Source organism: Mytilus edulis, chromosome 1, assembly GCF_963676685.1.
Source record: "Mytilus edulis chromosome 1, xbMytEdul2.2, whole genome shotgun sequence".
Taxonomy (NCBI): Eukaryota; Metazoa; Mollusca; class Bivalvia; order Mytilida; family Mytilidae; genus Mytilus; species Mytilus edulis.
Genome location: NC_092344.1, coordinates 62,989,515 through 63,007,141, shown reverse-complemented (window position 1 = coordinate 63,007,141; position 17,627 = coordinate 62,989,515). Strand labels below are relative to the sequence as shown.

The following is a 17,627-nucleotide window of genomic DNA, read 5'->3' as shown; positions in this document are numbered from 1 at the left end:
AGGGTAAAACGATTGTTTTTAGGTTCGCCGACTGATTTTTCTTAGTGATGCACTTGAAAATCGCTTGATTAAGGCAAAGATACGAATAATGAATGTGCAGAATTTAATTCTAAACCATTTGAGAATATCGATGTCGGCTGAATTAATCATTAAGCAATGTACAGATGATCAACTTACCGTTTAATTCAGTATACCCATAAAATTTAAAATGTGATCCAAAAAGTTCTCGCTTGGAAAATCGCGACTTCCGGATAGCGTACAGAATAGTATCTACACTGTGGTATATACATGATAATTATAATATATCATAATAATTAATATGACATGTAAATATGAGGAGGGGTAGGAGGGGCCGGCTCGGGGGTCCTTATCCCGAAATCCCGGGCTTAATAAAAACTCGAAATCCCGAAATCCCGGGCTTAAAATCACGAAATCCCGAGGTCCCGAAATTCGAAAAAAGAATTTACCGGGCCCGAAAGGGTCAATCCCGAAATCCCGAGCTTAAAAACACCCGATCCCGGAGTCCCGATAAAGGTCATATCCCCCTTCAAATATAAAATGAATAAACGCATCTTCATATTATTTTTGATTGATTGTAGACTCTGTGAATTGTGTTATTCCAAATGATATACAGATGAAAAAAATAGTTCGACACTTTGACTGAGACTGCACCAAACTTTTAAAAGTGTTTATACCTTTCCTCAGAAACAACAGTTATCTCCACATGTGCTCCAACTTTCGGTTTAAGTTTCTTGTTACTGATTGGTTAATTCGCTGGGATGATTTCCGGAATTTGGATCTAGTTTCACTTTCGGTTTGAAACATTTCCTGGTCCTGCACTTTATTTGAGGTAAAGCATACGAATATATATATTTTAAAGCCATTAATATCATTATCAAGTATTGTTTGCTCAATTACGAACTATGTATGTATCCATATTCATCTTTACCCCTAAATAGAACGATTTTATGATGCCTTTTGATGGTATTTGAAGTGAAATATTATATAGGTCATAATAAAGGAGTCTCAGAGTCAGAGTAAAAGTACATAAGAACTTGTGACGTCTACAAAAAAATTGCCCAGTACTCTATTTAGGGGAGGAGAAGGGGTTCAGGTTGTCTGTTCCCGTATGGATCTACTTATATTCAGAGACATGTGTGTATATAATAGGGGTATACAGCAGTTAACATTGTGTTATAATTTTAATCACTATAGCAACAAACTAATATGTAACAAAGAAACACAAAAAATCGTGAGGGTTCTGCGGAAACCTGTGTCTCGCCTTATTTTGCTGTTAGTCGCATGCTCAACAAAAAAGGGTAAAATTATTAGAAATTTTCCTCTACATTATACCTCTTGATTGTAAGAAGCTTCTGTCAAAGTTTTGTAACAATCCAGGATGGTTTATGAATTTAATAAATGTTGTAAAAACTTTAACTCTAGACTGTATGTAATGTTAACTGGAAGAAAAACCAAGTCTATTTATAAGTAACATACTGAAAAACAGGAAATCCTCCTAGATACTAGGGGGTATATATGGGCGTTTTTCAATAAAAACGTATTTTCTTGTCCCAGCCACTTTAAAAAAAATGTGTTTGATCTTTGCAAGTAATTTTTTGTGCAGTCAGTACATTGAATTAGATTTAACATTTTAAAGCAAAGAAACAGTTTATTTTTAGAGGGATTGATAAGATATTGACTCCTGAATGGTCCAAAACAACCAAAATGGCATGTCCCTAGACCGCCTGTTCAACATTCATACTCTAAAATATCGTAAAAAAATGAAGAAATAAGTGTTATTTTTACTTAACATAAGTTCTTTAATAACTCAAAAGTATGTTCAGAGCCAACATATTTTAATAAACAGCTTTCAATATAGGATTTTTAATTTACAAAATGTCCACTACGAAACGAAGTCATTAAAATTTGCCAATAAACAGTTTTATAAAATCAATGTAATTTTTGTTTGCAAGAGATATAAACATTAGGATCTTACAAAAGAAGTGATGCTTTTATAACGGCAATTAAATTGTTGGTAAGAAAAATTGAGCACATCAAATGGACCAGAGTGATACCGTATTTTTGTTAATGTCCACAACGAAACAGGTCAAATCTCCTTCAGTATCTGGTTTTAAAATTATGAAAAAAATATCAGTGCACAGCTTAATAAATGCTTTGATGAATACAATAAGTCTTGTTACTATTGCAATATAGGGATTGTGGGAAAAAAAATAAAACATGCGAATACGTCCCCTACGAAACGGTCCCCTACGAAACAAGTATGGGAAAAAAAAGTTTCGTAGTGGACACTACCACTACTATGCAGTCTTTTTTTAATCTTTTTTCAATTATATTCGTGCAAAACAAATAACAAGGGTTAGTTTCATGTAATTTTATTATGTTTTTATTAACATATAATAGGGTTGATGTCAACTACGAAACTTTTTGTCCACTACGAAACGGTTTTGTCCACTACGAAACGCATCAAAATGTCCACTACGTAACATGAGTTGTTCCTTCATATGTGAAGTATTGTCTAATCTTTATCGATAACTAGAGGCTCTAAAGAGCCTGTGTCGCTCACCTTGGTCTATGTGCATATTAAACAAAGGACACAAATGGATTCATGACAAAATTGTATTTTGGTGATGGTGATGTGTTTGAAGTTCTTACTTTACTGAACGATTTTGCTTCTTACAATTATATCTATAATGAACTTTGCCCATTAGTAACAGAGAACTATATTTGGTAAAAATTTACATAAATTTACCAAATTAATGAAAATTGTTAAAAATTGACTATAAAGGGCAATAACTCCTTAAGGGGTCAATTGACCATTTATGTCATGTTGACTTATTTGTAGATCTTACTTTGCTGAACATTATTGCTGTTTACAGTTTATCGCTATCTATAATAGTATTCAAGATAACCAAAAACGGCAAAATTTCTTTAAAAATTACCAATTGGAGGGCAGCAACCCAACAACCAGTTGTCCAATTCATCTGAAAAATTCAGGGCAGATAGATATTGACTTGATTAACAATTTAACTTCTTGTCAGATTTGCTCTAGATGCTTTGGTTTCATAGTTATAAGCCAAAAACTGCATTTTACCCCTATGTTCTATTTTTAGCCGTGGCGGCCATCTTGGTTGAATGGCCAGGTCATCGGACACATTTTTCAAACTAGATACCCCAAAGATGATTGTGGCCTAGTAGTTTTAGTGGAGATTTTGTAAAAGATTACTTAGATTTATGAAAAATGGTTAAAGATTGACTATAAAGGGCAATAACTCCTAAAGGCGTCAACTGACCATTTTGGTCATGTTGACTTATTTGTAGATCTTACTTTGCTGAACATTATTGCTGTTTACAATTTATCTCTATCTATAATAATATTAAAGATAATAACCAAAAACAGCAAAATTTCCTCAAAATTACCAATTCAGGGGCAGCAACCGATTGACCGATTCATCTGAAAATTTCAGGGAAGATAGATCTTGACCTGATAAACATTTTTATCCCAAGTCAGATTTCCTCAAAATGCTTTGGTTTTTGAGTTATAAGCCAAACACTGCATTTTACCCCTATGTTCTATTTTTAGCGGTGGCGGCCATCTTGGTTGGTTGACCAGGTCACGCCACACATTTTTTAAACTAGATACCCCAAAGATGATTGTGGCCAAGTTTGGATTAATTTGGCTAAGTAGTTTCAGAGGAGAAGATTTTTGTAAAAGATTACTTTAATTTACGAAAAATGGTTAAAAATTGACTATAAAGGGCAATAACTCCTAAACGGGTCAACTGACCATTTTGGTCATGCTGACTTATTTGTAGATCTTACTTTGCTGAAAATTATTGCTGTTTACAGTTTATCTCTGTCTATAATAATATTCAAGATAATAACCAAAAACAGCAAAATTTCCTCAAAATTACCAATTCAGGGGCAGCAACCCAACAACCGATTGACCGATTCATCTGAAAATTTCAGGGCAGATAGATCTTGACCTGATAAACATTTTTATCCCATGTCAGATTTCCTCAAAATGCTTTGGTTTTTGAGTTATAAGCCAAAAACTGCATTTTACCCCTTTGTTCTATTTTTAGCCGTGGCGGCCATCTTGGTTGGTTGACCAGGTCACGCCACACATTTTTTAAACTAGATACCCCAAAGATGATTGTGGCCAAGTTTGGACTAATTTGGCCCAGTAGTTTCAGAGGAGAAGATTTTTGTAAAAGATTACTTTAATTTACGAAAAATGGTTAAAAATTGACTATAAAGGGCAATAACTCCTAAACGGGTCAACTGACCATTTTGGTCATGTTGACTTATTTGTAGATCTTACTTTGCTGAACATTATTGCTGTTGACAGTTTATCTCTGTCTATAATAATATTCAAGATAATAACCAAAAACAGCAAAATTTCCTCAAAATTACCAATTCAGGGGCAGCAACCCAACAACTGATTGACCGATTCATCTGAAAATTTCAGGGCAGATAGATCTTGACCTGATAAACATTTTTATCCCATGTCAGATTTCCTCAAAATGCTTTGGTTTTTGAGTTATAAGCCAAAAACTGCATTTTACCCCTTTGTTTTATTTTTAGCCGTGGCGGCCATCTTGGTTGGTTGACCAGGTCACGCCACACATTTTTTAAACTAGATACCCCAAAGATGATTGTGGCCAAGTTTGGATTAATTTGGCCCAGTAGTTTCAGAGGAGAAGATTTTTGTAAAAGATTACTTTAATTTACGAAAAATGGTTAAAAATTGACTATAAAGGGCAATAACTCATAAACGGGTCAACTGACCATTTTGGTCATGTTGACTTATTTGTAGATCTTACTTTGCTGAACATTATTGCTGTTGACAGTTTATCTCTGTCTATAATAATCATGATAATATTCAAGATAATAACCAAAAACAGCAAAATTTCCTCAAAATTACCAATTCAGGGGCAGCAACCCAACAACTGATTGACCGATTCATCTGAAAATTTCAGGGCAGATAGATCTTGACCTGATAAACATTTTTATCCCATGTCAGATTTCCTCAAAATGCTTTGGTTTTTGAGTTATAAGCCAAAAACTGCATTTTTAACCGGATTTTTGTGACAAAAATGTCGTTTATTGATTTGGGGATGTACGCCGGGCAGCCGGGCGGCTGGGCGGGCGTCAATCAAATGTTGTCCGTGCATTAACTCATGAACCGTTCAACCAAAGCTTTTAAAATTTTAATATGTTGTTACTGACAACTAAATGAAGGTCAAGTTCAATAATGGCGATTTTGACTTTTACCATTCAGGAGTTATGGTTCTTGAAAGATTGAAAAATGGAGTTTCCAGTTGTGTCCGTGCATTTACGCATGAACTGTTCTACCAAAGCTTCCCAAATTTTAATATGTTGTTACTGATGACAAAATGGAGGTCAAGTTCAATAATGACGATTTTGACTTTTACCGTTCAGGAGTTATGGTTCTTGAAAGATTGAAAAATGGAGTTTCCAGTTGTGTCCGTGCATTTACGCATGAACTGTTCTACCAAAGCTTCCCAAATTTTAATATGTTGTTACTGATGACAAAATAGAGGTCAAGTTAAATAATGACGATTTTGACTTTTACCGTTCACGAGTTATGGTTCTTGAAAGATTGAAAAATGGTGTTTCCAGTCGTGTCCGTGCATTTTCTCATGAACCATTCAACCAAAGCTTTTGAAATTTTTATATGTTGTTACTGATGACAAAATAGAGGTCAAGTTCAATAATGACGATTTTGACTTTTACCATTCAGGCGTTATGGTTCTTGAAAGATTGTAAAATGGCGTTTCCATTCACGTTGTTGCATTTACTCACGAACCATTCAATCTAAGCTTTTTAAATTTTAATATGTTGATACTGATGACAAAATGGAGGTCAAATTTGATATTGACGATTTTCACTTTCACCATTCATCAGTAATGGTTCTTGTGATATTGCCAGGACACAAATAAATATTAATAAATCCGGTTTCCTGTCGTTGTGACAGCCTCTTGTACCCCTTTGTTCTATTTTTAGCCGTGGCGGCCATCTTGGTTGGTTGACCAGGTCACGCCACACATTTTTTAAACTAGATACCCCAAAGATGATTGTGGCCAAGTTTGGATTAATTTGGCCCAGTAGTTTCAGAGGAGAAGATTTTTGTAAAAGATTACTTTAATTAATGAAAAATGGTTAAAAATTGACTATAAAGGGCAATAACTCCTAAAGGGGTCAACTGACCATTTTGGTCATGTTGACTTATTTGTAGATCTTACTTTGCTGAACATTATTGCTGTTTACAGTTTATCTCTATCTATAATAGTATTCAAGATAATAACCAAAAACAGCAAAATTTCCTCAAAATTACCAATTTAGGGGCAGCAACCCAACAACCGATTGACCGATTCATCTGAAAATTTCAGGGCAGATAGATCTTGACCTGATAAACATTTTTATCCATGTCAGATTTCCTCAAAATGCTTTGGTTTTTGAGTTATAAGCCAAAAACTGCATTTTACCCCTTTGTTCTATTTTTAGCATTGGCGGCCATCTTGGTTGGTTGACCAGGTCACGCCACACATTTTTTAAACTAGATACCCCAAAGATGATTGTGGCCAAGTTTGGATTAATTTGGCCCAGTAGTTTCAGAGGAGAAGATTTTTGTAAAAGATTACTTTAATTAACGAAAAATGGTTAAAAATTGACTATAAAGGGCAATAACTCCTAAACGGGTCAACTGACCATTTTGGTCATGTTTGACTTATTTGTAGATCTTACTTTGCTGAACATTATTGCTGTTTACAGTTTATCTCTATCTATAATAATATTCAAGATAATAACCAAAAACAGCAAAATTTCCTCAAAATTACCAATTCAGGGGCAGCAACCCAACAACCGATTGACCGATTCATCTGAAAATTTCAGGGCAGATATATCTTGACCTGATAAACATTTTTACCCCATGTCAGATTTGCTCTAAATGCTTTGGTTTTTGAGTTATAAGCCAAAAACTGCATTTTACCCCTATGTTCTATTTTTAGCCGTGGCGACCATCTTGGTTGGTTGACCGGGTCACGCCACACATTTTTTAAACTAGATACCCCAATGATGATTGTGGCCAAGTTTGGTTTAATTTGGCCCAGTAGTTTCAGAGGAGAAGATTTTTGTAAAAGCTAACGCCGGACGACGACGGACGACGGACGCCAAGTGATGAGAAAAGCTCACTTGGCCCTTTGGGCCAGGTGAGCTAAAAATGGTTTTCCAATTCAGAAAAAAATGAGATTTTTCTAGTATTTAAAAGTAAACAACTGGAATGTCTATAGGGAACATTTAAAATTGCAAAAAATATGTGTGTTTAGAAGAAGTTTCGTAGGGGACAAAGTCCCCTACGAAACAGTACACAAATTATGAAAATAATATCATTTTAAAGAATATTTAAGATTGCACTTTTTGTTTACAAACAGGTCTACAATAGAGGTATTCAAAATAACTTGTGAAATTAAATTTTAGACAAGCTGATTTTCCATTTTTTTTAGGTCTGAAAGTTACGCTTTTATTGAAAAACGCCCATATATGTTTTTTTTTAATTCTGAAATTATTCTGAATGCAAATTCCCCCATACTTCACAGTGTTAAATTTAGAAAAACTGACTTATTGTGTTGAAAAATTATCTGACTAAGAAAAAACCCATACTCCCTCCTTGAAGTTAAATGGTTGCTCCCTAAACAAGCTTCTGTCCAACTTTAGTAGAAATCAAGGATTGTTTAAGAAAGTTATAAAAATTTCAAAATCTTTAACCATAGAGTGAATATTTGTGGACGCAATCGCCCCCGCCGACAACGGAATGTATGATCGCTATGTATTATCAAAATTTCAAAATCTTTAACCACAGAGTGAATATTTGTTGACGCAATCGCCCCAGACAAAAGTCGCAGGCTCGACAAAAATGTAAAGTTTGTTGGGTTCTCCGTAAAGAATCTGTTTGAGTTCGAGTTTATATCATCAAAAATGTGCTGGTAAATAGAAATAATGACAAGAATGTGTCCAAAGTACACCGTCAGTAACACGGATGCCCCACTTGCATTATCATTTTCCATGTTCAATGGACTGTGAAATTGGGTAAAAAATCTAATTTGGCCTTAAAAGTAAAAAGATCAACTAATAAGGAACATGTGTACTAAGTTTCAAGTTGATTGGACTTTAACTTCATCAAAAACTACCTTGACCTAAAACTTTATCCTGAAACTCACACTTTTAATTTCTATGTTCAGTGGACCATGAAAATGGGGTCAAAAGTCTAATTTGGTTTAAAAATATGAAAGATCATATCATAAGAAACATGTGTACTAAGTTTCAAGTTGATTGGACTTCAGCTTCATCAAAAACTACCTTGACCAAAAACTTTAACCTGAAACTCATACTTTTAATTTCTATGTTCAGTGGACCGTGAAAATGGTGTCAAAAGTCAAATTTTGTTTTAAAATAAGAAAGATCATATCATAAGGAACATGTGAACTAAGTTTCAAGTTGATTGGACTTCAGCTTCATCAAAAACTACCTTGACCAAAAACTTTAACCTGAAGTGGGACGAACATAGGGACAGACGAACGGACGGACGGACGAACAGACGGAAGGACGCACAGACCAGAAAACATAATGCCCCTCTACTATTGTAGGTGGGGCATAAATAATGCCCCTCTACTATCGTAGGTGGGGCATAAAAACAGGCACATTCCTGTGACAGTATCAATGTCAAGAGAAGTGGTGTTTTTTGGAGTTATTTTCATGTCGCATGTTTGCTTATGTTGTTAAAAAATTCATAAGGGTTCCACGCAACCCAGTGTCTCGCCTACTTTTGCTGTTAATCGCAGACTCAACAAAAATGAGGAAAAAAATCAATAAAAATTTCCCTCTCGATACTGTCTTTTGATTGAAAGAAGCTTCCAAGTTTGGTAAAAAATCCAGGATAGTTTATGAATCTAATGTTTTATAAACTTTAATTAACTGCAGACTGTATGTAATGTTAACTGGAAGAAAAACTAAGTCCATTTATAAGTAAAATACGGTAAAAGTGAATTTTTTTTTACAAAATTTACTTCTGAATAATATCTTATGATCAGAAACAAGCTTTTGTCTAAGTTTGGTAGAAATCCAGGATAGTTTAAGAACATTATAAAAATTTTAAAAACTTAAACCACACAGACAATGACAGAGTGAATGTTTTGTTTCTGGCAAAAAAACTAAGTCCATTTATAAGTAAAATACGGAAAAGTGGAAATTTCTTTTTACAAATTTTCTTCTTGATACTATCTTATGATCATAAACAAGCTTCTGTCCAAGTTTGGTACAAATCAAGGATAGTTTATGAAAGTTATTAAAATTTTAAAAACTTTAACCACAGAGTGAATGTAATGTTTCCTCGCAGAAAAACTAAGTCCATTTATAAGTAAAATACGGAAAAAATGGAATTTTATTTTTACAAAATTTACTTCTGGATACTTTCTTATGATCATAAACAAGCTTCTGTCCAAGTTTGGTAGAAATTCAGTATAGTTTAAGAAAGTTATTAAAATTTCAAAAACTTTAACCACAGAGTGAATATTTGTGGACGCCGCCGCCGCCGACGGAATGTAGGATCACTTAGTCTCGCTTTTTCGACTAAAGTCGAAGGCTCGACAAAAAGCAACCGATAAGTTGTGTTTTTTAAGATGCAACAAAGAACACAAATGAAAAGAACTATATTCAGAAAAAAGAGTGTTGTTTTATGCAGTTGTGGATCCAGGGGTGGTGAAGAAACCCCCTTTTTTGGACAATCAATTCATTTGAATGGGGACATATGGTTGGAACCCCCTTTAAAAAATAGCTATATCTGCCCCTCTTTATGAGTATGCAATTACAAATATTATCGCTTTATTATGTAAATAATTATATATGGAAATGGCTTTTTGTACATAATTGGTAGTTATTTGTTTGTCTAATGTCCAGTGGCAAATTTTTCTTGACTATTCAGTTCAAGTTCATTCTGACAGCACATTTTCTCCATTTTTATCGAAGTTTCAACATTGATAAAGTCTTTTTTGTATAGAAAATTTATCACCGATTGGACAACTTTACTATCAATGGTTATAAACTTAAACTCGCCAATGCTCGAGTGTATAAATGATATAATCAATTAATAATTCGGCAACGGCTTTAAGTTTACAATCTTTAAGTTAGTGTACAGTATAGATGAATGGACATGATAATGTTTGAAAAAAATAGTCCTGGTCATGGTAAAATGACACTTTTGATAGTTTTGACTATCCGAGACCTAATCATGAAAACATTATTCTCTATGATAAGAGACTGCACTACTGATGACAGACATTTCTATTTTAGTTGATTGTGTTCCTATATAGAACAAATCTTGTATTAGTTTACCAATACTTGGAAGGTTCTCGATTTCTTTATATGCATATATGGTCATGTTACTTCTTTAAAAGTAATACCAGGCAGGTGGCATGATATTATCTGTTTCTGTGATATACTCAAAAGAAAGAGTAGTTCAGATACGACGTCAACAACAATTTTACAAATGAGTGTCTGGTTTCGTAAATTCTGTATTTAATTTTTAGGCCATTTTCTGTATTCTTTATACTTTTTGTTCATTATTCTCTTATCCTTATATATTAGCACCTCATTATTCTCTATTCTTTAATATTTATCCATTTTTCTCTTCTTTATATTTTTGCCCACTTTTCACTGTTCTGTTTTAACCCCAATCCACACCCTCATGAAGTAGATTTTCTATTACGATAGTTATTAACCTTTGTCGGACTATTTGGGTGTCGGACCAGTGGGATGTCGGACTAATGGGCTGTCGGACCAATGGGGTGTCGGACTAATAGGGTGTCGGACCAATGGGGTGTTGGACTGATGGGGTGTCGGAATATCAGGGCGACCCCACTAATTATCATGGATTAGAGTGATCAAGGATAAGTTGTTGTGGTCAATTAAGTTTATATCTCAGGTACTATATTAGAGCAATAGATCAACTACATTTGATATATGGAATGATTTAACATGCCTATCTGGCAGAATTTATATGACTTTGACCTCATTTTTATTGTTCTTCGGTCAATGTTATGGTTTTATAGTTTTTTCTGTTTCTCAGTGTTCTAAAAACTCTCAGTCATTTATTATCATGTATATATGTAATTGGTTTATGGAAAGATTGTTAAGTGTAAATTTCATATCTGTTTGAAAGGCTTCATCTGACTTTGACCTCATTTGATCATTCCTTACATGTTAAGTTAATGTGACACCTATAGTATTAATCTAAAATTAAAGACATATATTCAAAAATACAATCATGACAATCATGACAAGAAAAGCAGGTGAGACATGCAAAATAAGTATATGTAGATAGATATAGGAAGATGTGGTGTGAGTGCCAATGAGACAACTCTCCATACAAATAACAATTTAAAAAGTAAACCATTATAGGTTAAAGTACGGCCTTCAACACGGAGCCTTGGCTCACACCGAACAACAAGCTATAAAGGGCCCCAAAATTACTAGTGTAAAACCATTCAAACGGGAAAACTAACGGTCTAATCTATATAAACAAAACGAGAAACGAGAAACATGTATATATTACATAAACAAACGACAACTACTGTACATCAGATTCCTGACTTAGGACAGGTGCAAACATTTGCAGCGGGATTAAACGTTTTAATGGATCCAAACCTTCTCCCTTTTTCTGAAACAATAGCATAACATCACAACAAAGAAAAACATACGATAAAATATCAATTGGCAGACTTAACTCAATCGTACACTCTTGCCTTTGTGAAAAATTTAAATTTACCAATGTCTGCCTCTTTTTTTTTTAGGATAATGGCTCAAGCTCAAGTACCTGTTACCAATACATGCACTCATCATCCGATGCAAGTTTACCAGTTCTATTGTGAAAATGACAATACACTTGCATGCAGATTATGTGTAACTGGTGTACACAGAGGTCACACCTTATCTGATCTCAGTGAACATGCAAAATCAAAAAGAAGGGAGTTAAAAGGTAACCTTCAGACCATGAAAGATGAATTACAATTGATTAAAGACGAAGAAAGGCAAAATAATCAACATCTTGATGAAATGGAACGGAAAAGATCAGTCATTTCAAAAGCCATTTCGGACAAAGCTGAATATGTGAAAGAAAAAGTTGAAGAAGCTAAATGTAAACTAGACGAGGAATTCAAGGCATTACAGAAAATAGACAAAACTCTTTTGGGTAATTGTAAACAGAAAGCTGCAACATGCAGGGAAAAGCTTGAAAAGCATATGGAAACTATAGAGAAGAAGCTATCTAACAATGATGCTGATTTAATTCATTGGATATCTAAAAATAGATTTGATCCACTTTGTTTAGATAGGTCATTTTTAACAGAAATGGCATTGGGTAAACCATCTGAATATAGATTGGATTCAATAGAGATTGATGAAAAGCGTATGGCACGTATGATTGGTCGTTTCCAAAATGTCTGTTATGAAGACCATGTTTGCTCAGGTGATGAATTTCAAGGTCAAATAGAACTGAATACCTCAGTCGATTTTAAAAGCAGTTTTCCAAATTATCAACATGTTGGGACCATCGTTCCGGTTCATGGGGAATTAGCATGGATTGGATTTCAGCGCCCAGGAACTTTACATTTGGTAACTAAAAAAGGCGCTGAAAAGATGAAAGTTCTTGTAGGTTTTGATTTCAAAGATATGAAGATCACAAAGTATGGTGATATACTAGTATCAGAAGAAAAAGGTTTCAAAGTTTGGAGATTTACATTTTGTGGAAGGAAACAGGAATTTTATGATGCATCACCATTTATTACTAGATGTATGTGTGTCACAAGAAATGGTGAAGTTCTGCTTTGTCTTCATAAGAATAGTACTACCGGTAATGGTAAAATTGTGAAGCTGAGTCCCACTGGTAAAGTTATGGCTGAATATTCAAAGAATCAAAATGGAAGAGAAATGTTTCAAAAACCTGATAGAATTATTCAAAATGTAAACGATGATTTCCTAGTCATTGATGGGGAAACTAGAGCAATACAAGGATTTAATTCGGATTTTACAAAGATTAAGTTTACCTATAATGGATCTCAAAACCCAGCAGGACCAAAACCCTTCCAGCCTGATAGTGTAACAAATGACAGAATGGGTCATTTATACATAGCAGATTACGAAAATCATACAATCCATGTTCTTCAACCTGATGGAAGTTTCATAACCTTTTTCCAATTCAAGGAACTTGAAAGAAATTGGCCGAGAAGGGTTGCAGTAGATTTGAAAAGTTTCTTATGGATTGGGTGTAATAATGCAAAATTGTACACAATTAGTTTACACAGTTTGGGATTACAGATTTAAGTCTCATTGCTCTTGTCAGTTACAAAATGTATACATTTTACATTTCTACATTGGTTAGAGGTATAGGGGGAGGGTTGAGATCTCACAAACATGTTTAACCCCGCCGCATTTTTGCGCCTGTCCCAAGTCAGGAGCCTCTGGCCTTTGTTAGTCTTGTATTATTTTAATTTTAGTTTCTTGTGTACAATTTGGAAATAAGTATGGCGTTCATTATCACTGGACTAGTATATATTTGTTTAGGGGCCAGCTGAAGGACGCCTCCGGGTGCGGGAATTTCTCGCTACATTGAAGACCTGTTGGTGACCCTCTGCTGTTGTTTTTTTATTTGGTCGGGTTGTTGTCTCTTTGACACATTCCCCATTTCCATTCTCAATTTTATTCTCTCAGTCAGCAGCCAAAATGTATTATTTAGTCATTTGGATCCTTCAAAATACTTTCACTTCTGGATCAATCCTTTTCACTTGGTCTAATCTTTTTAGTGTGAAATGTAATCACATTTTTCTGCCTGGCCTAAATTGGTGTGTGTCTATTCATGTCTCTCAAATCACTTTTGTATAAGTGAAATGTTTAAATTTATACATTTAACTACAGAAGTTATTGGGTCAGGCAAGCAAAACATTGAACAGACAGATTCCCTATAGGTTGCATTACTGTAAATATTGACAATGAAATTTCCCATAGTAACTCCCTTTGCGGCTAAAACTGTGACTCTTTTACTATGAAGTTTCATGAAAAATTATATCCTAGAATGGAAAGTTGATATACACTACAATTTTATTCAAAGGTCTAAACATAGGTCTGTGCGGCATTTTTTCCACATTTATATGTCCTGAACTTATTAAGAGTTTAAACTAATACTAAAATTATGTACTACCCCTACTTTTATTTTTCAAAGCATTTATTTTTCAAAGCAATTATAAATATGTTTTTATACTGGTAACAGTCCTAAGTTATTGTCTCTATGAGATGAAATATAGAGATCATATCTGGGAACCAGTTTGTCAACAAATCAAATTATCATTGAATGATATATATCTCCCCAAAAGAGGCGTGGTTTGAGAAACAGTTAAATGCAACCTATAATGTATTAAAATTTACATTACTAAATGATTTTTCACACATCATCAATTTATCATTTAGTATAAATGTTGTGTGTTGTTTTTAATACCTTTGGTTTTCATATTACTTTTTTACTGTATATTAACTTTGTTATGATTAGTTAGATATCAAAAATCAATGTTTAGTTTTTTTGGTTATTTTCTGTTTTTTTTAGTGTAGCAGTTTTTTTTTTATTGTAGCAGGTTTTTATTCTTCACATGTACAAATGATGTATGCATTTTTCAAATGCGAAAATTAGTCCATAACATTTATATATTGTGAATTAGGGTTGTTATATTTTTAAGCTTCGTTCAATGTCTTTCTAGTTTTTATGTGCAAGTGCAAATTTTTTATTTTTTTGGGGGGGGGGTTACAGTTTTACTTGAATATTATATCCAAATTTGCTCCAACTGTTCAGGGTTTGACCTCTGCGGTAATATCAGGCTGCGTTCAGCGATGGATTTTATTAAGATAACATAAAAAGTCTTATTATCTGCCTCATCTACAATGGCATTGCATAGGATACAAAGTGGATTATATTTTTTATTGAAAAAAAAAATTAGAAAAAGAGGTGGAATATATCATATGTGGTCTGTAAGGAGAATCAAAATTCATTAGAGAAAGACAGACACACAAAAATCAATTTAATTTATCAGTGGAAAGTAAAATAAATATTGCATTCTCAAAAAAGAATTGGTTGTAGTTATTCTGGATAATGGGAGATAACTCTATCATTTAAAAAATGACTTTAACAATATGACATCATTTATATTTTTATAACATATATAAGATTCCTGCACCATGCATAAGTTATGTAATTTTCTTGACAGGTGTACCGGTAACATCGTTTTTAGACTAGAATATCTTAGAATATATGATTTTGAGAAATTTCAGGAAATGTTCATGGATAGGATGTTTAGAATGTTATGATCAATGCACTATATTTTGTGTATCAAAAAAGTTGTGATAAACCTTGGAATAGATATTTCAAGTCACTAACATAGAGTTTTGGTTGCATTACAATCTTTACCCCATAAAAAAAAAAAAAAGATAAAAGACCCCAAAAAAAACCAAAAAACAAACAAACAAGACTGAGACACAAACCACATCATGCACATCAAAAGCTGAACATGATCTCAGGTGCTCCAGAAGGGCAGCTAATTCTGCTCCACATTTGGCACCCATCATTGATGTACAAACCGATTGTAAATCTCATTAAATGATGTAGAAATCAGGAAATTGAAATTGTTTTCAGCAGAGGCAGTTGAATTAAAAACAGAGGTTTCGCTAGCATTTCAATTATTTAAGATCTTATTTTTTTAATTATAGAAATATCATTTACAGAACTAGGTACAGCAGTCATGTTTGGAAGATTTTTTTTCTTCTTTCTGATGATGTTTAGAACAATATTTAAGCATACCATTTTTTATTCATCAAGTATGGTCCCCTTGTTAAATGGCATCTCAGTCTCAGTAACTAAAGCAGATACTGGCAATAAAAATAATATCATTAAATGACTGAATTTTTACCAATAGTTTGAAAAAATTGCTCACCAAAGATAATTATGATATTTCTCCTATTTCTTATGAATGAAATTATGAAAAAAAATCAAAATGTATTAATTCAACAGCTAAAAGTAGAAATATTGTAAGCCATTAGTTCAAAGAGTTCAAAGAAAATACCCAGGGAATTTACTCATTTCAGGAATTTGTTTTTTATTTTATTTTGCAACTTTGCAGATAATATTCAAGATTATTTACAATTTTTGTCCACAAGATCTTTTTTTAACATGTATGATATTAATTTTACATATTCATGATATATATACTTTTTCACTTTTTTGGTCTTTTGGAAAATGTTGTTTGTGCTGTTTTTAGACCCTTCTATAACTGAATTTGTTTTACGTGCACAAGTATGAAAATTGCGTTTTTTATCTTACGCAATTATAGGTTTGAACGTAGTTTTCAATTTAGACTTGTGTATATATATAATATATATATATGCATTATAGTTTTTTTAGTACATGTACAATTTACAAAAAAGTCTTTTTCTTATGAATGATATAAATTTACATATTTATGCATTATAGTTTAGTTAGTATCTGTACAATTTACAAAAAAGTATTTTTCTCATATTCTATTTCTTTTAATATTTTAAATGACTATAACTTGTTAAAGAGCATTTACTTAAAAATAAATAATGTCAATAAAAAAACTTACTTTTCATTTATTTGATGTATATAGATCTGTAATGGCTGAAGATGAGATCTTTCTATTGTAAGTGATGTACATTTGAATCAAAAATAAAACCAGCAACCCAATTTCACAATTCAAACAAAAACAAGAGTGCACACGCTGAAATATCTCGCCTTCTAAACTAATCATTGATATTATGTTGATAGTCCTAAGTATAAAGCTAAGCTTTATTACAACTGTCACATAAACTTAACATTAACCAAGATAACTAAACAAAGACCAATGAACCTTGAAAATGAGGTCAAGGTCAGATGAACCATGCCAGGCAGACATGTACAGCTAACAATGCTTCTATACAACATATTATATAGTTGACCCATTACTTATAGTTTAAGAAAAATAGACCAAAACGCAAAAACTTAACACTGTGCAATGAACCGTGAAAATGAGGTCACAGTCAAATAAAACCTGCGCGACTGACATGTAGATCATAAAATAATTCCATACACCAAATATAGTTGACCTATGGCATATAGTATTAGATAAAAAGACCAAACTCAAAAACTTAACTTTGACCACTGAACCATGAATATGAGGTCAAGGTCACATGACATTTGCCCGCTAGACATGTACACCTTACAATCATTCCATACAACAAATATAGTAGACCTATTGCATATAGTATGAGAAAAATAGACCAAAACACATAAATTTAACTATAACCACTGAACCATGAAAATGAGGTCAAGGTCAGATGACACCTGCCAGTTGGACATGTACACCTTACAGTCCTTCCATACACCGAATATACTAGCCCTATTGCTTATAATATCTGAGATATGGACTTGACCACCATAAACTTAACCTTGTTCACTGATCCATGATATGAGGTTGAGGTCAAGTGAAAACTGTCTGACA

General features: G+C 33.3%; 2 protein-coding genes across 3 annotated transcripts in view; one reads left to right on the top strand and one right to left on the bottom strand.

Annotated features, from left to right (window-relative positions):
• Window positions 1-817, bottom strand: part of LOC139486455 (MTRF1L release factor glutamine methyltransferase-like) — a 40,001-nt gene extending 39,184 nt beyond the window's left edge. Inside the window, exon 1 of the mRNA XM_071271342.1 lies at window positions 696-817. The gene's annotated coding sequence lies outside the window, so the exon portion shown is untranslated. The remainder of the gene's footprint in view (window positions 1-695) is intronic.
• LOC139486446 (E3 ubiquitin-protein ligase TRIM71-like) lies at window positions 766-16,734 on the top strand. Of its 2 annotated transcripts, XR_011655581.1 has the most exons (3): window positions 766-850; window positions 11,889-14,134; window positions 14,187-16,730. XR_011655581.1 is itself a non-coding variant. In XM_071271327.1 (2 exons), the coding sequence occupies exon 2, from the start codon at window positions 11,893-11,895 to the stop codon at window positions 13,414-13,416; it is 1,524 nt and encodes a 507-aa protein (XP_071127428.1). In that variant the 5' UTR covers window positions 774-850; window positions 11,889-11,892; the 3' UTR covers window positions 13,417-16,734. The 2 variants fall into 2 exon arrangements, 1 of the variants encoding a protein (XP_071127428.1); XM_071271327.1 differs by having other exon boundaries at window positions 774-850; window positions 11,889-16,734.
• Window positions 16,735-17,627: the final 893 nt, after the last annotated feature.